This window comes from Dromaius novaehollandiae, chromosome Z, assembly GCF_036370855.1.
Source record: "Dromaius novaehollandiae isolate bDroNov1 chromosome Z, bDroNov1.hap1, whole genome shotgun sequence".
Classification (NCBI taxonomy): domain Eukaryota; kingdom Metazoa; phylum Chordata; class Aves; order Casuariiformes; family Dromaiidae; genus Dromaius; species Dromaius novaehollandiae.
The window spans coordinates 73,722,244-73,748,477 of record NC_088132.1 but is presented as its reverse complement, the minus strand read 5'-3'; the positions used below and the strand labels follow the sequence as shown (position 1 = coordinate 73,748,477).

The 26,234-nt window shown below is 43.6% G+C and overlaps 1 protein-coding gene across 3 annotated transcripts in view; it reads left to right on the top strand.

Annotated features, from left to right (window-relative positions):
- LOC112988024 (protein unc-13 homolog B) overlaps positions 1–26,234 on the top strand; it is a 218,157-nt gene that overhangs the window by 8,781 nt on the left and 183,142 nt on the right. For all 3 annotated transcript variants that reach the window (XM_064502595.1, XM_064502594.1, XM_064502596.1), the window contains 4 exons: positions 17,678–17,707; positions 19,955–20,054; positions 24,363–24,480; positions 25,464–25,587. In XM_064502595.1, coding sequence (XP_064358665.1) covers positions 17,678–17,707; positions 19,955–20,054; positions 24,363–24,480; positions 25,464–25,587 — 372 coding nt within the window. The remainder of the gene's footprint in view (positions 1–17,677; positions 17,708–19,954; positions 20,055–24,362; positions 24,481–25,463; positions 25,588–26,234) is intronic.

Below are 26,234 nucleotides of genomic sequence, written 5' to 3'. Positions count from 1 at the left end.
TGAAGTCTACAATATATAGCCAACCTGTCATCTGCTTTGTTGGCCTTTCCTGAAGAAAGGAGCTTGGTCTGGAGCTAATTGTGGTTACCCATTAAACCTCTCATTCTTTTAATCCTTGACCAGATTATACCAACACTGCTCTGTGTACTCGGCTCCTGCACGGTTTTGGTTGTTTTTAAGTTGCTTGAAAATATGTTTTAAGGATATTTTAGAACAGTTGCATGTAGCCAGGTCATGATGGAAGGTCTATGTATGAAGAAACCCGAAGTCAAATTTCCTAAGACTATATTGTAAACTCAAACTTTCTGCTTATCAAACATAGCAGTTTTCAAAGAAAGAAAGTGTGTGTGTGTGTGTGTATGTATCGATGAATGTGTGGATATTGAGGTATCTAGAAGGAAACCCTTTAGTGACATTTCCTTTCCTGAGGGCATGTTTAAACCACAGAACATGTTTTCAGGAACTGTCCAGGGACTTCAGACTTAAAGCTGCAATTACACTGGAGATTTGCAAACTGTTCTCCTGGAAACCTTGAATAACTTTTTCCTAAAGGGACCAGGAGTACTAGAAACTAGTTGAGATGATGCCAAGGTAGCTTATCAGCTTTGGGTGAGGGAGGAATTTGACTGCTGAGTAAACAACTACGAGCATTTTGGAAAATTATGTCATTCCTATTTTTTTCACCCTCTCGATTTCACAAGTCAGTCTTAAGCGTGAGGTTTCTTTAAGAGCAAACAAGCGGCCGCCTTCTGAAGGCGTCGTGGCTTCTGCGAGAGGCCCACTTCAGGTGGCTTCTCCTGGAGAGTCTGAGGGCCAGAAATTCTGAGAAAGCTGAGGCTCCCTTGATTTTTGGATCTGGGAATTGTAACGCTACCAGAAATCATAATGCATTTTCATAGGGCAATATATTCTTGTTGTTTTATAAAATAAATTCTTGTCATTTCCTTGTTCAAACATCCCCCAAACTTGAATTCCTGATCCGAACCTGAAACTTGTAGTACGTCGCTGGAGTTTGGCGTGCAATATAGATATGGATCTCATGGGGAGGGAGAAACGGATGTGAAACAGTAACCTTGTTTCAGCCTTTCCTACCTGGTGTAATTTGCTGCATATGCAAAGTTTTATTAGATTTTGACATATCAAATTAAGTAAGTGGAGTCTGCATATGCTCCATTTTAGTTGCAGATTTTCTGAGGAGATAACTGCTTAGAAAAACTATAGTTATAAGGCCAGAATGAATTGTTGTAATGTTCTAATATGACCCTCTGTAGAACATAGTATTTTTTAGTGTAACAACCTACAGTCTTTTAGAAAAACATCAGGTTTTGAATTAAAATTGATGAAGGATTTACTGCAGTTCCAGGCAGCCGCCTTCTCTTGTTAATTATCATCCTACTTGACAAATTCATGCTTTCGAGACTGAGCTGGTCATCCAGCTTCAGCATCAAAACAACAGAAGTTGGTGAGCCTTTTCTGGAATTGGAGAGACTATTATGAAATCTGCATTCCCCCTTCAGATACTTAACGATTGGGAAAGATGAAATTTGGTAATGTTTTTGTTACTTGAGTGGAGGTACTTGGCTGTTGTATTGTGGCTAGTCTGTCTGTAATGAAAAGTGCTTAGATATTTTTTCCATGGTAAAAGGAGATGAAGACATGGCATGACCTATCAGATCGGTATGTTCAAATCAGTATTTTGTTACACTTTGGATAGGTAGAAGGACTATGGCTTAACAGAGCTGTAGCAATGAACTTTTTACTTCTATTGTAAATTTGATACCATTCTGTATATATCTGACACTTCTGTCAAAGATTTAGGAGTGTGTTCTGGCTTTATTGGAGCAGAGCAGCACATGATGGACATCCAAGTCCATCTGCTCTAACCCTGCATATGCACGCTTGCTGGGGGCTTGCATTGTATTTTTTCTCGTAGAGCATTGGTGAAGTGATGGTAGTGGAGATAAATTATTGATTACATGAATCAGGAATGGCATGTAATATAACTTAAAGCAAATAGTGAAAAGCATCTTAATTAGTAATTTCTTTGAATTTGTTTCCAAGAAGATACAAATACGTTAGTATCATAAAGCAAAGTGTGGGCCTAGGACGGTGGGACTTGAGCTGTTGGTGTAAAACTTCGAACTAGCTTTCATAGGGTTATCAAATGTCCTGTGGAGTGGGGGGTATGATGGCAATGTAGATGCTGGAGGGGATGCTCTGCTCTGGAAAGAGAGGAATAAAGGTGACTGGCAATATTCCACTGTGTGTTAGTGATGCAAAATTGTAAAGCAGCATTAGTGTGGATAAAGGAGAACCAGCTGGGCTGAAATTACTTTGGGAAGAGCTGATAAGAGATTTTGCTGTGATAGTGCTATGGATCTACTGCATGTACTGTAGGATTTAAATGTGGGTAAAAGTCTTGTAATATGGTTAGAGAGAAATATTTCTGATTATTGTCACTGTGGGAGACTTAACTGCTCACACCAGAAAACAAGTGCTATTGGTAATGGCTGGCTACAGAGAGCTGTGTCAGCTGGCAATCTCATCAAATAGTGACTGAAGCAAAGAGATCGGTGGAGTTCACTGTAGACATGGCTTTGAGAAGCATAGAAGATGCTGCAGAGAAGCTGGATGTAGAGGTGAACTTGGTTTGAGTGATCACTGCTTAAGCTGGGTTAAGTTAAACAGATGCACAAGGAGGCCAGCAACTGTCAAACCTCTAGAGAAGCCAAAGAAACTGGTTGTTAAAGTCAGGTTGGCAGAAGAATTGGGGAGCTTGGATACGGAGAAGGGCAGGCAATGCCGTGGAGCTAAAGGGGCAAATATTAGCATCTCAAATAACAAGCAGAGGCTCCACCTAGGAAATGACCCCAAAGCTGGTGATTCATCTGATCATTGCGTCAGGATATGGTGAGCAAACAGAACCTGTGAGAGGTGTGGGCAAAAATCGGTTTGTAAAGGAAGGTGTATCTTGGAGATCAGGAAATTCAGGGCTAAGGCAAAGCTTTCCAATGCAGCAGATGATGTGAGTTCTTGCAAAGGATATTAAAACAGGCAACAGGCGCTTTGGTCCCATGAAAAGGAGAAACAACCAATCTCACAAAGGAAGGAATCAGGCCACAGTGCAACGAGGACAGGGTGGAGAATAAAGATGATCTGGGTATGATCTCTGAGTTGTAGGAGTTGTTTTTTGTAAAGGTGACATTAAAAATGATACATGGACATATGGGATGGGAGTAAAACTTTAACACCTTAATGCATTTGAGTTGGAGACATCAGGTAATCTGTAGTCCAGAGCACTAAAACACATGACACTTGAAATCAGAAGTCTGGTAGCAGAAGTTTAAATACTGCTCTAAGCAAGCAGTGGCATCACCTAATTGGGGAACAAGAAAGGTGGTTTCTGTAGGTTGGCAGAAGGATAAGCGTATGGGTGATAGATGTGGGCAAGTATGCGTCTTGACCTCAAAAGCATGCGAGACTGTGATAATATGTACACGTTTAAAACCAACCAGAGAGAATAATAAAAACTTTGTACACAGGTGAAAGCAGTCTGGAAGGAAGTCGGGTATAAAATGCAGTGTGGGTTGGCTAACCTCTTGTTTCTACACAAAAGCATGCATGTCAGCTTCTCACAAATAATGATAGCAGACAGGTCTTTTTGTTGTTCTTCAAGAAAATGGGAATTGGTGGAAGAAACGTGAAGCGGATAAAGAACGGAGTGAGGCAGAAGCTAGTAACACAGGAAGGGCTGGTGAGAGAAACAAATGTCTTTCTCTTGTGACATGGCAAGAAAAGTAGGAATGTGTGTGTTAAAGCTGTTGCTGAGCCAAGTCCTGATGGCATAATCGATATGGAAGTAGATAAACGTAATGCATGAAGAATTAAATGACCCCAAGGACAGCCATAATGAAAATGGGTTGATGTTAAGTAGAAGAGCTGTGCGTGTGAAGGCAAATGGCAAGAATTTCTGATAGAGCAAGGAGCTCAGGGGTGAAAGGAGGGATTTTGGGTAGTCCTTATTATCCAGCACTGTGTTGCCAACCAGTACAGACTGACAGTGGGAAGAGGAGGAGATACTGGTATGCATTGGGGAAAGTATTCCTGGCCGAGGGGGAAGGACAAAGGCGTGGGTAGTTCTTCCTTGAATGCGGTGGGCTGCACTGGTGGTTCCCATCTAGGAAGGGTGAGCTCTGGTAGGTCTAGATGGAGAGGGTGAAAATAAATGTGGCTGCTTCTCTGTTCCCGTCAGCCTCTTCTGTGAGAAGACAGGGAGCGCGTGGTTTCTTCCACCTAGTAAATGCAGGCTGATGGGATCTCTGGCTTTTGTAAATAAATCCATCAGGAGAGGAGATGTGAGGGAGAAGAGCCACTTAAGACAGAGGACAGCATTGGCATGAGATGTAGTGGGTATAAGCACATCATGAATTAAAGTCTAGGCTGGAAATTAGGAATGATTTTTGGATGGATTAAATGATGTAGGTGCTTGTGAGAGCAGAAACTGGACTCAGTGACCCCAAAGGGCCCTTCCAGTCTGGTGATCCTCGCAGCTCTAACAGCAGGATGCTGTGTATCACTTCTGTGACAACTACTTGCTGTAGAAAAATTGTACATTAAGGTAGAATTTTTGACCAAGTGTCTTGCTGAGGTATAAATTTTAATAATAAAAAGACACTACGTATGGGGAAACTTGCTCATAATAAATTGCCACCCAAGGCTGTTTGTTTTAGTTAATGATTTTGATGCTAATGGCATTTAGCCTGATGGCATTTCACTTTCATTTTTTTATGGAGGAAGAAATGCAAGCAAATAGCATGGGTTTCAGGAGAACTGTCTTGGGAATAGTCCTTGTCGTAGTAACACCTGGTTGTGATTCAGTTCTTTCCATATGTGCTGTGTCAAAACAAAAGTTTTGGCAGGTGAATGATAGTATGTTTGGGAGACACAGCCCTTGCAGATTTTGTAAAACTGCCGTGGGGAGCATCAGTGCTACTGTCCCCAATGGAGTTAAAATCCAGTGCTTGCTTGGGTATCCGTCTCTAGGCTGAATTTTAGAAAACACTTTCTGTCTTTGCAGCTCTTACATTTTTTTTTTTTTTTTTAAAAGACCCATTCTTCTCAGCTGCCTTGTGGAATATTTTAAGTGATCGATGTCTCAAGACCTTAAAAAAAAAAAAAAAAAAAAAAAAAAAAGGGCGGGGGGGAGAAAGGGCGGAAAAAAAAAGAGGAAAAAAGTTGGTGCCGAGCTAACTGTCCTATTTCTATGACGTACCATCCAGGGACTGGTATTTTCAGTTTGTGAACTGCTGAGTGTGAAATCAGGCTTGCAAAGAATTCGTCTGCAAACACTGTTCTGTCAGATCTCAGGTTCCCACGTGGAAATCTCATCCAGTTATGCCATAACTGATCCCCTAAAAGTTTCCTTTGCTTTTTTTTAGAGCTCGCACTCAACTCTGTCTCCTGTGGATTACACTTTTCTCTGGTTCATTTTTTAATGTTTAAGTAACATGATGTTATTTTCATTAGAAGTTGTTTTCAAAGTAGACGAGTGCTGCTTCATTATTTGATGCAGGAAAGCACAGGTGCTGTTTTTCCTGGGAGCTTATCAGTTGCTTTAGCATGGTGTGTGTTTTTTTTAATTAAAAAAAGTAGTTACTGAATGCACCACAGCATTGCTGTTGGTTTGTTTTTGAATTTCTCTTTTGCCAAATACGTTAACTTGCCAAACTGAACAATGATATTTATTGATCTCTCCTCTTAGCGCGGCGCCTTTTGGAGCAAGGTAGCGCTCGGCCCTGCTGGACAAGGAGCGGCGTTCCAGCTGGCCGGTTCCAGCCGTGCTCTGACTTAAATCGAAACTACCAGAAAAGATACCAAGGGTGCAACTGGGTGGTGATCACTGGTAGTGTGGTTAGTCAGCAACTTTTCTTCCAGGGTGCTTCTCAGTTAAACTCAGTCTAAACAGGGAGTGTAGAAACCAGAGTCATTCAGGAGACTTCTGTGCTTTTGTTGACCAAGGAGAGAGGCACGCTCCAGCCAAAGAGAAAGCACACAAGTTCTTTTATTCTAATTCCTGCTTTTTCTTCTTTGTTTGGTACCAAAGGCATGGTACTTGTCTTCTAACATCTGTTACCTTGCAGTGAGCAGGCTGTGTGGTTTGACTGGTAACTCCAGCAGGTTTCTGGTCATTTAAGTGGCCTTTACCAGTAGTTACTATGTCTGAGCAGCTGCTGGATGTGCTTCATGTCTTGGAAGAAATTATTCTGTAAAGAGGTGAATCTTCTCTTGCCTTTTTTATTAATAGAAAAGAGAACTCTAACTTGTCTGCTCATCTGGTTTCTGAGTTAAGCTTTTGGTTTTTGCTCTTTGGCTTGTTTTTTTGCACTGAAGCTTTTCTTATGAACTAGTGGAACTATTGGTTTGCCAGTACAGTCAGCTCACTAACTACAACTGGCTTCCAGCAGGCTCGATACATTATCTGTCTGTGTCTTGCTCCCTTACAGTGCTGGGATATGGCTTTTATTATGCATGTTTCCTTAGTCTTTGACAGCTGTGGACATATATGAGTTGAAGTCTATCTTATGTAAAATTAAATAGTGTTTTTTTTTTAACTGAGATATTTCCATTAATTTAAAATAACCTATTTCTGAACCTCACAGAGCTTGAAAGAAATATAACTTACGCCATTCAAAACTTGGAAGCCTCTTTTTTTTTGTGCCCGGTAATATTTATCTTCGGTATGTAATGCTGAAAGATTTGAGAGTTTTTTTTTTCTAACAGGCACTGATGCAGGAGTAGAGACACTATCTCTTCTGCCAATAAAACAATGAAAAATTCAGGAGAAATCTGTAACCTGCAGGGAGCCCCTTAAAGCAAGGGGACTGAAGCAAAATATAATAGAAAATCTCTTTGGAAGGAAAGTGACACATACAGTAAGTAACTCTTGCTAGTATTTTGCATCCAAGTTGCCTTTTTTTTCCCCTTTTTTTTAAAACCAGTAAAATAAAATAAAGACTGCAACAGAATATTAGAGAGAAGAGACTGCTTGGATTACTGGTTAGTTCACCTCTTGCTTGGGGAACCAGGTCACCTGATAAAGAGTTGTCTGTGTTGCCAGCATCAGGAGGATTAACCTCTCATAATCTCTGTGATTTGAATAAGAGATTTTGTTCCTGTCCTCACTGCTCAGTTCAGAGCAGCTTCTGAACAGAAACTTGAATGAATCTTCAGTAACGTGTCTACGTTGATCAATCAAAAAAGGAAGAAATGGATATTTGAGAATTTCTCTGAGCTGTGGTTTTTAACAACTAGTTTAAGTGTTCGGACATTGAGTGCATATACGTGGAACTGTTTTTCTCTAGAATTGGGGAAGTTGGCTGCACCCTCAGTTACCTTTTTGTTTAAAAGGTATTTTGTTACACAAATAGAATCAAATCTATTTCTCCATCACCACCCTCTGCTTCCCCTTGAAAAGCAAACTCTGGAAGAAGGCGTCATATCTTGCTGTGTAAGCACAACATATCAAAATATCGGCATGTGTTTGTTTCCCTGTTTCTCAAGAAAAATGCAACTGTTCCAGTCCAAATCATCTGATGTGATGCTTGCTTGCCTATGCTAGGTCAGTCTAAGGCTAGGAGGGATTACTCAGTCGTCTAACGTATGTGAAAATAGTTTGAGTGCTCCACTGGTAGTCTCTGAGCCTCTGGGTTTGAGTAGCAAACAGATGTTGAAGTGACAGCTAGGAGTGGAGTTAAATTTCAGGTAGAGGTTAACATGTCTGTGCGAAGGTTACAAAGAAGTACAGCATAATTCTAAATAAGCACCTGAGTATACTGGCTCTCACCGTGCTAGAATTAACTTGTCAGTTTGCATTGAGATCATGATTATTGTCAGGTAAGTTGAAGAGGTGAGTAATGAGGTGCAGGGCTCTCTGGAGAGCAGCGTGCAGACTTGGTGTATCTTTGAGGCACTTTGTCTCCAGTGTAGGCTGTGGAGCTCTCGAGAGCTGGAGCAGATACTTTCCACGCAACCTGTAAGGACTGATAACAAGATGCCTTGCTAGAGGGAAGAATCTCTTTGGGCGCTGGGAAGCTGTAATTCCAGCGAGCACCAAAGCTGGCAGGAGATGGCTTGTGATTCTCAACTTGTTCTAGTGACCTGAAAGGTGACTTGAGCTCATCTGATTGATCTGCTCTGCATTGGCTGGGGAAGTCTCCTGAGACTGACTGTCTGTCAGATGATCTGTGGGACCATACAGGTGGGGGGAAAAGGAGGATAGCCCCATTGCCTGAGAAAGTCTCACCTGGTTTGGGGAATTTCAGGGTGATATGTTCTGCTTCTCTCCTTAAGCTTTCCCCTCCTCCTCTCTCCTGCCCAGCATATAGCTGAACAAGCTGCCTGGAACTGGAAGCTTCTTCACTTTTTCTGTTTCCAAGTATAGTTAATGTAAAAACTGGAAAGTCTTTTATGGTCTTTTATTGGCGTTCTGGGTTCACTGATAGCACTAATCTGTTACAGGGGGCTGTAAGGTTCAAGGCTTCATGTTCCCACTTTCTTTACTGTTTTTGAGCATCTGTTTCCAGCTTTTTTGGCTGTGTAGTTCATGAATATACTTCCCCCCCCCCCCCCCCCGGCAGAAGGAACAATACTGTCAAACTTATTTCAGCTGCTGCTTATCTGAAATCAATTGAATGCTTCCTACTGATTTGCAGGAAGCTTTTTCTAGGATAATGTGTAAGTAAACTTCTTGCAGCTTCTTACTGCAAAGCGGAAGTTTTGGTAACTGCTGATGCTCCATGTAATATTGATGCAATCTGTGGTTTACAGAAGAACTCATAATGTTTTATGTTGTTTGTTGATAAGATCCCCTGAGTTTTTGGTTAAAACAATGAACATGTTTTAAAATGCTGGAATCTTTTTGCAGTATGGGCTTTATGCCTAATGGTTGTGGTATATTGGTCCTGCCAGCACAAATCCTGTTCTGAACTGTGCTAGCTTTTTAATAAAATCACTGTAGCTCTTTGAAATTGCAGCGATGAGAGGGGTTCTGGGTCCTGGGATCTGCTGTTTAGTGACTGTCTCCTTCCTCCCTCCCTCTCTCCCTCCCTCTCTGAACTGTTCCAGTACTAGTTGCTCTGTTTAGAATTTTATTTTCAAACCAACAAATGCATCTTGACCTTGCTGCCAGATACTATCTTCCTGCGTAGTGCCGGAGTAAAGATTCTGGCAGAGCAGTCTGACAGGTACACTCATTTCAGGGAAAGAAATGTTACCAGTTGCAAGCCACTCTTGTTTTCCTCTTCTATTTTTTTCCCCTGCTATATGCAACTTGTAGAAAGCAACTATATCAGCTTACACCTTTTGCATATAGTTCCATTTTTTTTATGTCCTGTATCTTTCTAGTACACTTTGTTCTCTGTGGTGAGATACTGATTTGATTTTTCTGCCCTAAGTTTCTGTTCATTCACAACTGTAAAGCCTTCCACGTTTCTGCAGGAGTGTCCTAACTGCATGGTAACATTTTCTTCACCTGTGAATTTATGTTCTTGAAGTAGTTTAAGAAGTATTTCAGGTGCGTTAGTTCTCAAATTAAGCAGTAAACAAGAATGCATATGAAACTCTTCAGTTCAGGCGCATGAAAACATGTGTGATGTTAAGCCGGTGAGTCAAATCAAATCTGGTAACAGATTAACCCGTAAACGAGATCCAGATGTCTCTCCAACTGTCTGAATCTATTTTGTCATTGAAAGTGTTTAGAAGCCTACATTAACTGCCTGCTGCATTAAACCATTGAAGAAAGTAAAGATAAATTGAACTGTAACTCCTGCTGCTGTCTAAAATCCCTTTTAGAGAAGTAGGGCCTTCTAATAGAAGGCTTCTATTGCTGGTGAAGATTGAGCTGTATTTAAAAAAAACACCCAGGCGCTGCCCCCCCCCCCCCCCCCCAGCTTGCCAAAGGTGTCTGCAAAGCTGGTATTCTCTTCCAGCTGTACTTCGAGAATGTGGTTTTAATTGGTGTGTTTGCAACTGTCAAAAAGGATTTCCTACCAAGCCTTTAAATTAGTTGTTTAAGTTATCTGGTAACTTTTATAAGGATAGAAGTGGAGTGCTAGGAAGCTGTGATGCAAGCAGAGCTATGCTGTATGCATTACTAAGTTTTGTTCAAGAGCTGAGCTGAAAAGTGACAGTGACTGCAGGAGGTATGAAATTACTGGAACCAATCATCAGATCAAAGATGTATCTGACTATTCTGCTTAGTGAAATAAGTAAAGTGTATTAAATGCAGAATTGCTCAGTTTTGTGTAGATTGGCTATTATGTTGTTCAGTTGGCTCCCCAGGTGCCCTGTCCAGGTGAGTAAGACACTGAGTGGGGAATACTTGAGATATTCTGCCACTGTGTTGTGTCACTCTAATGCTGATGGGCTATGGCAGTAATAAAGAAGTTTTAGATAAGACTGTGATACACAGCATCTAGTGAGGTTCAGCTATCCAGTGGGTTACTGGGAGGGATGTGTATGTACTTTCTGTAGCGCTTTCCTAGGTTCGGTTTCTAAAATGGTGCTGAAGCTGGATGGGATTTATATGAATGTGTCCACCCTTAGCACAGGAATTTGGAAAACCCTTCCAAGCAGTGTCACCTGTGTCCCAGCTGCTATCAGTCACCATCCTGCGGACAGAAAGGGTAGAGTAACTGTTAGGAAGCTATTTGTTGGAATATTGCATTGTAAATTAAATAAACTTTGTAGCTTCGTGTGTCTCTGGAAAGGGTAATGAATTTGCAGATCATCTGATCAGGAAGATGCTAATTCATGTGAATTAGGAGGGATTTCAATTCATTTTCAAGACATCTGGCAAAGTGGAAATCCCTTGGGTAGATCAATTTGCTACCAGAAGCAACAGAATATATTCTCTCTTTTTCCTTCTCAAGAGAATCCAAGAGTGACAATAGTTGCTTTTTAGATGTAGTTGCCTGCTAAACTGAGCATAACTTCCCTTTGTTTGACATAGTTCCTAAGGTCTTGAGAAAAGTGAGACAGGTTGTCCTGTGGGCATTGAGAGTGGTCTAACTGAGGAAAGCTCTTTGCTTCAAGAACAGGAACTGCGATGTGAAAGTGGGTTTTTCATTTTGATGAACTGTTAAAAATTAATAAACACATACTGTGTCCATTCCATTTATTTTGGACTACTTATTAAAGCAGTGAGATGTCTGCATTCAATCGAGGTAAGTTTTGTGTTATTGTTGGCTTGCTGTTCAGGCTGTCTGGATTCCCCCCACCATCTTCTCAGTCAAACAGGTGATGGATTTTTGAAGGACTGTTTCATGCTTTAAGTCAGAAATATCCTGCCTTTAGACCCAACATTAGTTCTGTCAGTACTGTTGATATCTGTGCTATGTTCTTGTAGGGGCTCTTCATTTTTCTGCTGTCAGAATAGCTGTCAGGTCAACCCAGCCCATAACAGAAATCCATTCACACCAAGCACTAACAAAATGTTATTCTCTGTTTATCGTGAATACGGTCTCAGCTTTTATGTCTGTTGATACATGAAGGTACCCAGTGTTTTTCCAGCACGTCATTCTTTGAAGGGAATACACTGGTATATAAAACGCTCCCTTCACCGGTGGACTGGAACAGTGGTTATATGTAAACTAGTGATTTGTCTTCCCTGGCAGTAAGACAAAGCATAGAAGTAATTAACCTGACTTCAGTCTCTTGTCTCTTAACTGTCCCTTAGGTGCCAAGGCATCTCTCGGGTGCAGTAACTGTCTTAACTCAGCAATGCTCTGCTTCTAGGAGATGGACTCTCTTGCAGGTACAGAAGAGGCTCTCAAGGCACTAGCGAATGCCAGTGAGTTGCTGACAGGGCTCCTGCGCAACTATTCTTTTCCTTCTTAGCTAGTTGAGGAAAAGCTTTTCCTTCTGAACATAATTTAGCTCTGAATGTATGAGAATGCAGTGAAGCATTGTTTTTTAAACCTGTCGCAGGCTGGGAAATACCACAGGGCTGTGGCATGTTGAATCCTTGTAACAGGCTTGGGGAACCATTAAACTGCTGTTTCATCCAGTTCTTTTGCTACAGTCGTGATGGCGTGAGAAGAGTTTCACAGCACGGTCGTTCTGCTGGTGCATGTGCAATTGCAGTTAATAGCACGACTCTGATGCTGCTGCGCTTCCATGTGTGAAACAAAACAGGGACCAACTTAGCATGGAGGGGGTCTAAGGCCACTGCGTGGCCTCTGCTTTTCACAGTGTGGAGCATCTTTTGGACTCTTGTGGTGAGTGAAAGGCAAGGCTTCGTTGCCCTCAAGTGGGAGGTGAGGATGTGCAGGGGCCTGATCTGTAAAATGTCTTGATTTCCAGGGCAGGGAAAAGTACCTGTGTGTCAGGGTTGGCCCCCAGGAGCAGAGCAGTCCTTGGTAGATGCAGCAGTCTTGCATCACTTGCCAGCCTTTCCTGGGCCTTAGAAATAGATTTCAAGGAGTGAGGGCTAGATGTTGAGCTTCTGGCTCTGCTATAAGTACATATGCTGTAGCACTTGGTGCAGGGCTCAGATGGCAAAATGGTCACCAGAGACTCAGTGCAGCTTATGCAGAAAACATAACAGACCTGTAAGACGAGGGCAGTGACTAGCCAGCATTTCCCTCTCAGAAGAGATGCCCTCCTTTCTGCTTGTGTGCTGCATGATGCACGAGGTGTCAGTTTGGTGTGTTGACTTAGTCTTGGATAGTACAAGCCTCTTGAAGTTGTCTCTTACTTCTGTTGCTTAAGCAACCTTTGCGCGGTGCTTTATATCCCTGTGCACTGAAGTCTGAGGCACCTGCAAGAGGTGAGAAAGGCCCAGCAGAGTGAAATGGGAATATGAACTGATTCTGCCCTTCAGGTGGAGACAGTTCTTGCACAAGTTGGTGTCCGTGGCCAGTTCTCTAAAACATGTTAACACTGCATTCAAGTTTTTCAGGGAAGAGGAAGCTGTTTGTCATATTGCTTGTGTACTTTAGCTAATCATGCAAATGCATTTTGAATGCTCTGCTCTCAGCATTGCTTTTCTTTTTAAGAGCGCTAATTAAACCGCATCTTTCCCACACAGCCCATCCTTGGTGCTTTATTGCCTCTGTGTCAGGATGTAGATTTTGCTGTAGTGTGATGAGTGACCAGCTCGTAAGTCATGTGCTGGATTTAGTGAGGATGTAATCTTTTGGCCATCTGCTGGGGCACTCCCTGTGTCTACGTCCCTCTGACTTGCAAAGCAAATGTTAAAAGTGAGCTTGAATCTGCAGTTTTTTTGGGACGTCCGTGTTCCCCCTAACTGAATAGGAGCGTGTTCCCATGCAAGAGGTTTGAGAGATGTGATGTATGAACCTTGCAGTAATTTGGCATGCTGGATTTTTATTTATGGTATACCCAGTCAGAAAAAACATCATTCAGAGAAATTCAAAAAGAAGTTGATAGCAAGAATTTCTCAGTAAAATTGAGTTTAAGAGTAGCTATGATGTATGTTCTACTGTTGCTTTTCCACCCTCAAAATGATTCTGGACACTTTCTGCAAACTCTGGCTCATATTTTATCTCTCCTAGGCTTTAGGAGTCTGGTTTTCTAGCGTTTTGTACTTAACAGGTATAAAGTCCTTTATTTAGAGTAACACCAAAATGGTGAAGGATTCCCAAGGACAAGTCTCCGGATGAATCAAATGTTTACATCAATTATAGTTGTTTTCCTATCTGTCTGCCCGATATACATCCAGTTATTTCAGTGCAGTCTGTCTGCTTTCTAGTAGATGTTATCAGCGCTCCTGGAAGTGAGGTGCAGTAGGTGTGACTCTTGTATGCCTGTCTTTTCTCTTGCAACTAATTGCACCTTCATTTGCTCAGTGAGAGCAGGTTCATTTCTGTGCATCGGTATAATGCAACGTTCCCATGTGGCAGTGCAAAGCTCTAGGCCTCCCTCTGTTCTAATTTTCTATCTTTTTCATTCCCTTCCTTCCTACAGAGCGTTGCAGCAGCCTATGAGGATTACTGTTCAGTGCAATTTAATGTTTGCCTCTGGACGGCTGGGCTTTCTGCACTGCCCGGTTTGCTGAGAGCAGCCATTTGAAACTGGACGGGATTTAACATTCCCAGTTAGTTTCCAAATACTGTTTATCAGAACTCAGAAGTGCCTGTGGGATAACTTTTTTTGCTTGTTTTTTTTTTTTTTGTTTTTGCATGTGAGTAAAGAAATCGCTCAGCTAGATCTCTGATTTATTTTGTCTTCAGGTTTTTAATTTGCGGTGGCACCGAAGCAAATGCATCTGTGATACCTGGCGTTGCTGTGTGCTCTGGAGAACAGTTTCCTTTTGTGATACAAGTTTTAATCTATAAAGTGTGCTGTTCTGTGCGGCTTGATTTCGGTCTGCTGTCGTGCTGAGCTGTGGGAGTAGCAGTGGGTTTTCAGTCTCTGCCATAACACTGCAATTGACTGATAACGGTTCAGGTTCTTTCGTGGATTTTTTGCTCCTTTATGTCATTTCTTGGGCGCTTGGCATATAGGGGCGTTTTAGGGAGCTCTAGTGAGACAGAACGAGCGGGTTTGGGTACCAAAATTTCCCTGGGGGAAGCTAAGCCGTTGTGCCTTTCTGAAGCCGTGGTTCATCAGCAGTGGCATGATGCACGCTGTTCTGCTGTATTGCACCCAGCCCGTGAACAGGCTGGGTCTTGGCAGTGTCTAGCGGCTGTTTGCAGCTCTGTACTCCAGGATATGCACCCTGTTGTGTGGGAGACCCTGAGGTCTTGCAGCCAGGCGTGATCCTCAGGTGTTATGGAAGCTGCACCTTTGCAAAGGTTTTTACATAAGCCTAAGAAGTGCTTTCCACTGAGCTAAAAAATAAAATATGTCCAAGTCACTTTTCTTGGGACACACTGTGTTAACTTGCAGAATGAGCAAAAGAATCGCTGGTGTAGGTGAGGCTTCCAGGTTCGCCTTTCAGCTCTTCTTTGTAAGCCCTGCCTGTGCAGTTGAAGGTGTAATTTGTTACATGCAGGTCGTCTTCAGGGAATGAGCCCAGGGCCTCTAGGTATTATGAATACAAGACTTTATTTTGTGTTTTGCGCTCTGTAGCAGGTTTGAGGTCTCCTGTGTTTTGCCTCGCTGCTGCTCCAGAACATCCCCTTTGCTGTGACCATTGGGACAGCTCTCGCTGGAGCCCCGCGCTGGGAGCTCCTCTGTGTACCAGTGTTGTCCGAAAAGCGGATTCGTTGCCCGGTGTGCAATAAGCCAATAATTACACACTCAGGAGAGACATTTGTTTATTTATTTCAGAGTTGCGCAAGCCTGGGTGCTCAGTGGTTTCCCACAAATCGAGCACACCCCCCCAACTTTTCAAGTAGCATTTATACAAACAAATTGCCAGATTTACAACTCTCCCTTTTACACTGATTGGTTAGTGATTTCTTCATTCCCTGGGTCCCACCCCTGCTTCTCAAGGTCCTGATCAATTAACACTGCCCCAGCTAGGTCAGTAGATGTTATCTCCCAAGGTCCTGAGGAAGAGGACATAATCCAGACCCCTTAATTAACACTGTTTCAACAGTGAGAGGAGGTTTTGCTTCCCAAGGTCCTGGCGCCCAAACAGGCCTTATTTCACAGCCTTGACATCCTCCCTTTCGGAGAGTGGGGCACAGGAATGCAGACTGCTTGTAACTCCCTTATCTTTCCAGCCTGCACCAGCTCTGGGGCCCTTTCTTACCGAACTAGGAGCGTGGCCTAAGGCTTCAGCAAATTTAGCTACTCATGCTAAGCAAGTGTGCGGCTACTCATGCTAAGCAAATTCTATCTAAGATAGAAGTTATCCAAATCTACCTACTTCAAACATTCTTTCTGAGCTTCTCAGGGTTGTCTTGTAACACCAGGGCAGTGGAAGCTTTGCTACATTTCATCGAATGAACCTCTTAATATTTAGAGGTTGAGAGCACAATTTAGACAGCCATCTGTCTCTTAGTTTGCATATTGCTCGCTGCCGAGACTGTGTTCGTCTGTGTGGCTGGGAGCAATTGGCCCGCGCCGGCTGCTTTTCTGACAAGTAATCCTTGAATTTCCGCACTGGGGGTGCCTCCGCTAACAGCAGTGGAGCTTGCTGCCGCCGACTAGGGAGCGAGACCAGCTGAAGCTTAGCTTACTGCACATGCCCTTGCCGTCTTCCTCCCTTTCTCCCTCCCCTCGAGCACATGCACTTCTTTGTCCGCTGCCTTTTCCAAAGCAGAGGGCAGGATCTAAGATAACCTGGTGTCTGCTCACTCCAAGGCAATGTTTGCTTGTGAAACACCTGCTTTTGTGTTGTATCCAAAGGCACCTAGGAAGCGGGTAGATTGCACCCCCCCCCCCCCTTCTCTGCGATTAAACAGATTGTTTGGAGGTTAAAAAGGAATCTGCTCCTTCAGCCAGCGGGAACGCTGGCCGTGACTGCTGGGCGTTTTGCTTGTACCACGAGCTTTAGCCTCAGGAATACTTCAGGCTCTGAATCTGGGTGAAAATGTACCTGTTTATTTTGGAAATAAAGCTTGTAGGCTTTGCAGTCTTGCTAAAAGCTACAGCACTTCTGACTTGTGTTTGAGACCTCCCTGTCCTGTGCTACAGCTGGTACGACGTTCCCTGCGTAGAAACACCTGCCTGGACTGTGGATGCTTGCGAAGAGGCATTTATCAGATAGTGAGGGTGTTCTCCAGCATCACACTCTGTTGTAACTCTGTGTGTATAACCATGTAAAGGCCCTTAAAAAAAAAATTCTTTCTAGAGTGTGGAAATCTTGTGGAAATCTGTCACCATGGGATGTTAGTAAATGTTGGGTGCCCTGTTTTCTGGAGGAAGATGCACTAACTCCCTTCTTCAACTATTTTTTGCTCTCAGGCGTATCTTGCTTCCTACCTTGTCAAATATGTTGTTTGTGTTACTGTGTTTCCACTGGGAAAACTAGGGGAGCCTGGAGATGTCTTGCCTCAGTACTTACACATAGAAATGTCATTGAGGATGTGAGCCTGCAGAAGAGAAACGTAAACAAAATCTCGCTTTTGACGTGGACCACTTCCATACAGAGAGATAAGAACCAGTGCTGTTTTATGTTCTGATCCTTAACTTTTGATAAATGCTGTCCTGGAATTAAATTAACAAAAGAGAACTCTGAAAAGTGACATTTGAGTTCAGCCTGCTGCTTGTTTGGCATGGAGGGTTCATTTCATTCACGGATGTCACGTTATAGAGGTAATTCTTAGGTGATTATTTTCAAGTTGTGATTGAAAGTCTGCTGTGTCCTGCTGAAGAGGTGTTCTTTGTTTATATAGTAATGCTTATTTCTTCTAGTGTATCCATGACTTTGTAAGTGAGGTGATGTGGACTGTTGTCTTGCTCAGCAGAAATAATAATTTCTGGTTTGCAAAGGACTGATTTCGAAATTATTTTGTTAGCCACATCACGGTGCTTTCCAAACATTAATCCTATAATTCTTTTTTTAAATTGCGTCTATTTAGAGAGGTGAGATGGGGCACGGAAGAGGCTCTGTCTCCAGATCCGTTAAACCGTGAAAATCAGTACAGTTTTCCAGCTTCCAGTTTTCTGTTGGGGATGTCCAATGACACTATGCATCTCCTAGAATGAAACTGTAGTAAGACAAAATCACTAATCACCTCTTTTTTTTTTTTTTTCTTTACAGTAAAGAAAGCTAAACTTCAAGGACCGCCAGGTAAGCCCTGCTCTGCCCTTGTTCCAGTCGATCTTGTTCACAGCAGCAGTGACACTTGCTCTCATTCCTGCTCCTGCTGCTCCCCTCCCCAGCTTTCATCCAGCTCCTCTCTGCTCCTCTGTGGTGTTCTTATGAGTGACAAAAGCTACCCCGGGAGTCCAGGCTGTCTGAGTTAGACCTGGTGTCATCATGCTGAGAAACCTCCACCTGCTTACCTGACCTGAACAGGCGATGAGTGAGGAAAGTCGATTTTCATCTACTGTGACCAGCTCCCACCCCAGCCTGCACTTCAGTCTCATCCTTCCTCTGTCCCATTTAAATATAGGATCTGTAAACATCTGCCAAGCAGAACTGGTGTGTCCCAGTCACCAGTATGTGCCTGTCTGGATCCAGCGCCTCCCCAGTACACACTGTGGTTGCTGGATGCTACTAAAGAATTGATTCATTCTCTTATGTGGCAGCCCTTAATGGCTGTAATTGGGATCAAAATCCCCTCTGCCTGGTTTTGTGTCCATGTAATAGAATAAAAACAAACAGCTTGTGGCACACAGAGTTTACAGTCTAAATAACTATTTCACTGTGCTCTGGTAGCAAGCAAGGAGTCCCTCAGCAATCGTTTGTTGAATACAATTTGATGTGCTTTTTACAAAAGAATAAGCAGTTTGCCTTTTCCTTGGAGCCCAGTTTCAGGTGGTTTGTAAACTTGCTTGTTTGAAATACTGGTTTTGGGATGTTTAAAGAAAAGAAAGAGGTATGGCTTCTGGAGAAACACATGTTAAAATGTTTAGGTCCAAAGCAATTGCACGGCTGTATTCTCTTGGTACAGGTGTTATCAGGCTACAGCTGAACTGCAGGCATGCTTGTGTATATCCTTTTGCTGTCTCCTTGTCCTTACTCCACATCAGATCTGTATCTGTGCATGGACCAGCCTTGGTTTTCCAGGAAAGGAAAGCTGAGTGCACAGACTGGAAGGGACACAATATGTACTCCGGGTGTTTGCCATTCAGCAGCCCTGCTTGGGGCTGTAGAATGTGTCCTATAGTCTAGATTTAGCACAAGTGAACTGAGTGGCTTCACTGACAAGCCCAGCGGCAAGGAGGGATGCAAGCAGTGTAACTAGATATGGTGTCCAGCTTCCAGTGACTTCCACTTCTGCCTGAGCTTCTGGGTAGTGTTGTTTCCCTGTTCTTCTCGTGTGTTGAGGTGTTTGAAGCTAGATGCTGGGACGTGCTATAGTAGCCTGCAGCACTGGTGTGTGTGAATTCGGCAGTATTAAAATGGACTGTAATCTGACTTATGCAGGGCGTAGATAAAGCAGAACACTGAATTATTAGAATTTGTACTTTGCTTTCTCGCTGCTTAGTGTGTGTCTTGTTCCGGGGTTGATGATACTAATAGATATGCCTGATGCAGTAACTCCCCTTACAGGGGGGTTTGGTCGTTCTCAGATACTGATATTCAAATTTCCTCTGTGTTTGTTTGCCTGCTTTTGGTTTTATTAGCAAAGAAGTAGCAGCAACAAGGAAAAAAGTTGCTCCAGGCTTTTCCATCAGATTTAAAAGAAAAAGCAAAAAAATCTAAACGAACCCTAGCTTGTCAAAATGCTAGCGTAACGTGGTTCGTCTAGTTCAGCTGGTTTGGCACTACGGATCAGTTTTTGCACATTTAGCATAGATTACTATTTCTCTTCTGCCCTTAACTTGTCATGAGAAAGCCCTTTGTGGACTCACAGGTGGAAAACCAGCTTGCAACTGGGAGAGCAGTCAGGCTGATTGTACAGTCATTTCCCTTCCGTTCCAGTTACTTCTTGCTTGTATGTTTTGCAAGTCTGCTTTTAGCTCTGCATGGTCTGTGTGATAGGCCCTGTCTCTTCAGACTGGCTCTCCTTTCCCTCCTCTGCATTTCAGTAGGCAGCCACTCAAAGTGGCTGTGTTCTTCAGGATTTTACACTCCCGCCCCCCAACTTACTGCAAATGCTTTGTTGCCTGTTGTTTTTGGGGGGAAAGATTTTTGTTTGTTCATGGCATGAATATCTAAGAACATCGAACTGACACTTTGGAAGGGGAAGGCCTTTGAAAGACATCTTGAATATTTGGGTCTTTAATCCAGTGATGTCTCCCCACATGCGCTTTTTATTTTTGGCCACCTGGAGTGCAGTGTATGGACTGAAAGCCTTGAAATGTTGTGATTATGTGGTGAAATGGTATGTATGCTGGAGGGGGTAACTTTTTGCCTCTCGTTCCCCAGATAAATTCAATACGTATGTGACCTTAAAAGTGCAAAATGTGAAGAGCACGACGGTAGCAGTGCGAGGGGACCAACCCTGCTGGGAACAAGACTTCATGTTGTAAGTACAGTGTTGCATGGCAGTGAGGTGCTTGTGCATGAGTCCTTCCACAGCACCGACGTTTGTAGGAAGCTCCTTAGCATATTGTATAAAATGGAGTGCTTACTCAAGCAAAATGCACAAACCTGCTGACAACCTAAGTCATTTGCTTTTCTATTTTATGCAGTAGCTTATGCTCAAGGAGAGGTGGGCTGGGAGATTGTCCCTGCTTATGGACTGGTGGGAGTAGTCTGTGTCCTGTAATGGTTCTGGGTTGCCTGGATTCCTGCTCCTGGATCCAGTGTGTCAGGGTGCAGCAAGGGCCAGCTGCTCCCTCTAGGATGGGGATCCAGGAGCCGAGCACGATACCATGGCCGGCAGGGCAGGGAGCTTGCCAGCTAGGGCCCAGTCTCATGGTACGTGAGCGAGGCAAGCAGGGCAGACCCAAGGATCAGGCTAGGGTCAGCTCGAAGTCTAGGGCATCATACGAGGCAGTTTCAAGGTCAAGCTGGGAGTGCAAGTGAGGCTCAGGCCTGGTGAAGGTAACCAGGGTCAGAGACAGTCCCATGATGGCCAGGCAGTGGCTGTGGCAGAGCTGGAGACAGGCACTGCTATGGTGTTGCTGGGGTAGGGACTGACAGCTCTGGGCCAGCTGAAGTGGGGCCTGGGCAGGGTGTAGGGAGGCCCTAGGTGAGGCTGCTCAGGGCAATTACGACCCATTAGTGCACTCAGGTCCCCAGCACTGTGACCCTACTTATCTCAGTGCGGAAACTCTCCTCACTCAGGCTTTTGGCCCTTCCAGGTGCCCATGTTGCTGTTTCTCCCTTGGGCTGGTGCCCACAAATGTGCTTTCCAGCTGCCCTGCTGCAGCCATCAGAGGGGCTGTCAGTCCCTGTCCTGAGCAGCAGAACCAGTGCCTGCCCTCCCTGGCCTTCTGGTGTAGTTGGCACCTCTGATTTGCCCTGATCCTTGTGATGCTGACACACAGTCAGATTTCCCAGTATCTCTTGGGATGGGGAGTTTTTTGCTGATAGATGAATGCCTCATTCATATATTGCATCTGGTTCTCTTCCTACAGCTTTCTAAGACAAAGTGAACTAAACTTATTAAATCCCAGACTCCAGATGCGTTTATCTGTTCTTGGCGTGGACGCTGCTGTTGATTGTGGGAATGATGTGGTGCTCGTGTTGTGGAGTCAAAGCTAATGCTGCTGTTTTCAAGTGGGTCTGAGGTGTTTGCATAGTCCCTGTAGCAAGACACCCACATGGTGCTTTGTGAGTATGCTCCCTCATACAGCAGCAGTTGGTTGTCCTCTCCCCAGAGTGGGCAGCTTTTGTCACTGGGTGAGGAGCTCACCTGGTTTGGTACAGGGCAGAGTGCTGCTATCATAGCTGTGCTTCTGTGTCCCTTGTTTTGTGGCCCTCATCTCCTTTTGGAGCAGTGTGTGGGGTGTGTGCTCCTCCTGCAGGGAGAGTTGGAAGCCTGTCTTCCATCTTCAGAGAAACAAGAATTGCACCATCGTCTCAGCTCGGCACTTTCTGTTCAGACCAGGGCTGTGGCTGTCGTTAGGGTAAACCATGCAGCTCTGAGGTAATCCCCGCTCAGGGAGGTTGGGGCAGGGAATCGTACCCATCTGCCAAATCCCATGCTAGTACCCAAGCTATTAACTCATTCTTTCTGTGCTTTGGGTTGGATCTGTGGGCAAGAACTAGCTTTAAGCACAGCCAGATACTGAGGAGACTGCTCAGGAGTGATTGAAGAACGGCAGGTTTGTTTTGGATGACGACTTTCACCACTGTTCCTCTTCCTTCTCCCCTGCGCCCCTGGAACTCCTCTCCCCTTGCAGCTGGGAGCTTAGCTAGCATGCTGTAAGGTTGCTCTGCCACTCCGTAATTAGTTGCTAAGGGATATAAAAGCAGCATATTAGCTGATCTACCTCACCCTGGTCTTCCCTGCTTTTACCCAGGCAACAGCACAGTTATTGTGATGTTTATTTGTAGCACATGGCAGCCAGTGTGTTTTGCATGAGCCTGTGTACGCTAAACTGGCCCAGGAGAATTAACAGTGATATTCCAGTGCTACTGTTTACTGCTTTGCTTGTCTTTCTGGAGTTGGAAAAGGTTTTTGAATGCAGTATTTTTTTCCCTGAGGGAAGGGAGCTTTTACTGTCTGTGTTTGTCTTTACCTTTTTTATAAGGCATGGTAGAAAAATACACTGCAAGCAAGAAAACACTTTCTGTATGTGTATGTTGGTTTTGCTTCTGAACTCCTTGTGAGAAATAACATTTCAGAATTTGAGGCTCTAGGGATGTTTGAGATTTGTTTATTTACCAGACCAGTGAAGTGCTTTAATGTCTTCTTTGGGGACATCTTCTAATTTTGAAGAAGCTTTAAAATCAGTGCATATTTACAAGCAAGCACTTCTTTAGTGAAAACACAAGCTATGATGATTAAAACATGATGATTAAAGCAGTGCTGAAGTTGTTAGAAACATCTTTCACTTAAATTCTGTGTACATGTGGAATGGGAGGGACATTGAATTTGAATCTCAGCTCCTTTGTTTTTTGAAGCTATTCTGCCTCTAACCAGAAGGTGGAGAAAGGGAGATGCAGTCAAGGCAATCAAAGTCACTGTCCTGAAAAATTTTTCTTTCGTAGCTGGTGACCTGTCCTGTGGAGCTCGGGACAGAAGCTCCATGGGTGTCTTACAGTCAGAGTCTTGCTCTGCAGGTGTAGATTGAAGCAAAGACCATGGTTTTACAGTATGGCTGAGCCAATCTAATCAATCTTCTCTCCCTTCCCCTTCTGGCCTCACAGTGATCCAGCCATGAGAACAATCACTCGTTTCTGTTGTTGCAGGTTTATCTGAGCAGTGAGATAAGTGTTGTCTCCCCAAAAGGGAAGCAGTAGGATAGTACTGCAGTGATGGTGCGGGTGGCTTGCTGTTGGCTCAGCTCAAGCCATGTTGTGTCGCCATAGCCAAATAGAGAGGGCTGGAGACTCAGCTTCAAGATGCTAACAGTAAACTCATAACAAGACTGTGTCTTAGCTTAATTTTAAACTGTGGTGGACTGACTCACCCAAGTACTGGATACTTCTGACTTTGCTTTCTGTGTCCTAAAACAGAGGTGCTTGGATTTAAAATAGGTGTTAATGTGTTTGGCTGTAGCTGTAGGGTTTGCCTTGGACCTTGTAGATACAAGCTACTCTTCAAGTATGAGATGTCTCTGAAACAAAGCCCAAGTAGATGTTGGAATTTGCAGCAGTCCTTTTTTTGGCCATGATGACAGTCTATAGAAATTAGCAATTAACAGACTTTTAACTTCCTGTGATAAACTTAACATGGCTGCATTTGACTGGACAGGAGGACAGCACGCAGCAGCACTTTGTGTCCGAAATACCTAGCTTTGTACAAAGGGCAGTCCTGAACTCAAAGAAGGGGTAACAGCATTGCTGTGTGGTAAGTGTGAGACAGCTGTGTATGAACAGAGAGCTCGGGGGCCTTCTGTACTTTATAATTTTTCTCAATATTCAGGCTGTGCACATATTACACTGTTCTTAAGTAAGCATGTTATAAACTACCATGAAAGAGAGGTATAAATGGCATAGAGCATTGGGAAGAAGTGAATTGGAGGTATAGCCTTTGCTCACTGAGAGGGAAGAGAGTCATGAAAACCTTCTGACAGGTATTCCCAGGGGCATAGCACACAAAGGTTGCATGGTTGTGTTGCCATGTGGTGCCAGAGACTTACATGGCTCTAAGCCTTGCATTGCCACGCAGAGGAACAAGCTAGCGCAGGATCGGAAGTAGTGCAACTCGGCACCGAGTGATAGGTAGCGCTGCTAATGCAGCTATGCTGTGTTTGAGACTATTACTCTTGGCATGTTGCGGGTCTGTTCACAGATGTGTATTGGCACGTTTCAGCCTGCCAGAGTATGCCTGTGCTGCTGAAGGAAAGTGGACACTCGCTTTGTTAGAATTGGGGATGGCTGCTGACAGAGAGGAGCTCACCTCTATGTTTCAGTGCAAAATCTACTACTTCTTTCCATGTGCATAGCTGCTGAGATGAGTTTCCAACTCTGGCAGTCTGTGAGATAGTTCAGGGTTTTATTTTGCAATCTTTGTGCATTTAAACTCTGAGAAATCAGCCGTTAGAAATGAGTGTTCCCTATGAGTGTGAGACACCTTGGCCACACACATTCCTTCCAGAAGCCCTCTGTAGCTTGATTAAACTGTGTGGAAAGAGTTCACTGGTGTGATCATGGTGGTAATGCAGAGTCTTGAGCAGAGCTTTTTCCTCACCTGTGCTCTTTTTTTCTTTCCTTGCAGTGAGATCAGTCGGCTGGACCTGGGCCTGATTGTTGAAGTGTGGAACAAAGGACTGATCTGGGACACCCTGGTCGGGACTGTGTGGATTGCTCTGAAAGCCATTCGCCAAGCTGATGAGGTTAAGCTGACACTCCAGTTTTATTGTGGCAGCACCACAACTGATAGTTAATGTGTTACAAATGTAGCTTGGTGCAGCTCAGGACTGTGCTTCTCAGCAGAGCTTCAACCGCAAAGCTGAGGCTAGAAGGAAGCTGGCAACACAAGACAATTGAACTTAAATAGGTGTCTGTGGTCTCATTCCACTCATGTGAACTCAGAAAACAGGGCTTACGATGTTAAGGAACATACATTTTTGGCAAGTGTATGAAGTTTGAGGTAGTGACTCCTTAGTTTGATACTCAGTTGTTTTTTTGTTTTGTTTTTGTTTTTTTTAAGTCCCTGCTAAAGACAGAGGGCATTGTAGTTGCCCCAGTAACAGACAATCTGATTTTTAAGGTAGGTGTAGGGCATGTCTACATCATTTTCCTGCAGCTGCTGTGTGAGCATTAGAGGGTGTCTAGTGGTGTTGATTCCTATTAAACAAAGGAGGAAATCAGATGCACTTATATCTGATTTCTCCTAACTACTGGATTTGGCATTCCTTGCAGCTGATCAGAACATACTTGGTTCTTTTACCTCAAATCCACTGCACATGTTTAAAATATTACTGAATTTGGTCTTGGAGCAGGAAGAGGGAATTTATATTATCCATGAAAGGAGAAGGGTGGGGATGCCTAGCACAGTGACTGTAAGGTCTAGCCAGTGCTGAATTCCTCTGGCTGTCCAGGCACTCCTTGGTTTCTGCCTTTGAGGACTTACCTTTGCAATACCAGTGAGAAGTGAATAGTTCTGCTTTGAGGCATATGTCTCTTGTCTTCATAATAACCTTTAGGATTTGTGAAACCAAGGCTGCCAGCATGTGCTGAAGGGATGTCTGTAGATGTTAAAACTGGGTATCAGGCCTTGATAATATTGTGGGGCTCTTATCCTAGCGAATGTGTGAGAATTACTGCAAGAGCATCTGCCAGACTTGAAACTTCATCTGATGCTTGTGATTCACAGGAAGGTCCAGGGGAATGGTCTACACTGGAGGCAGAGGTGGTAATGAAACGTGATGAAATCTGTGGAACCAAAAACCCGACTCCTCATAAGATTTTGCTGGACACAAGATTTGAGTTACCTTTTGGTGAGTGAATTTCAGTAAGTTACTCAGGATACTGACACTGGAGAGAAAGTGTTTGAGAGCAATTTGAGTGTTATAGTCAAGTTGTGTTTGTTCACAATTCAGGCAAAATAGTTCAGTGCAGATCAATGCTGGTGACCATTCCTTGACTGGCCCCTTTCTTACTTAAAAGGTCAGAATAAATAGGCAAGATTTGAAGGTCTCTGACTGGACGAATATTTAGAAACTGGTAATACTTATTTCAGGATTATGCAGTCTGACATTATGTCTTCAAGCAGGGAACGTTCACTTTTTTGCATCTATACACATTTGGCTCTAAAAGTGTTCAAGTCTGTTGTTAGAGCTATTTGGAATGAGCTATATGCAGTAGATGCACTTGTTTTCTGATAGAAGTGTGCAGCTCAGTGAAGTATTAATGCTCAGTGTTTTCGAACGTTATCATTAACAGAGCATATAAATAACTCTGTATCATAAGAATAATTGCTTTTCTTGGGAGTTAACTTGTGAAAAGTATGGAATATGGAAAAGTAGCTAGTTGGAGCAAACCTGTCTCAAGTAAAGGTGTTTTTAATAAAATTTAAAAATAAAATAATGAGGAGAGTTGAGGGGGAAGGAAGGAAGGGTTTAGTCAGAATGCATCCAAAGTTATA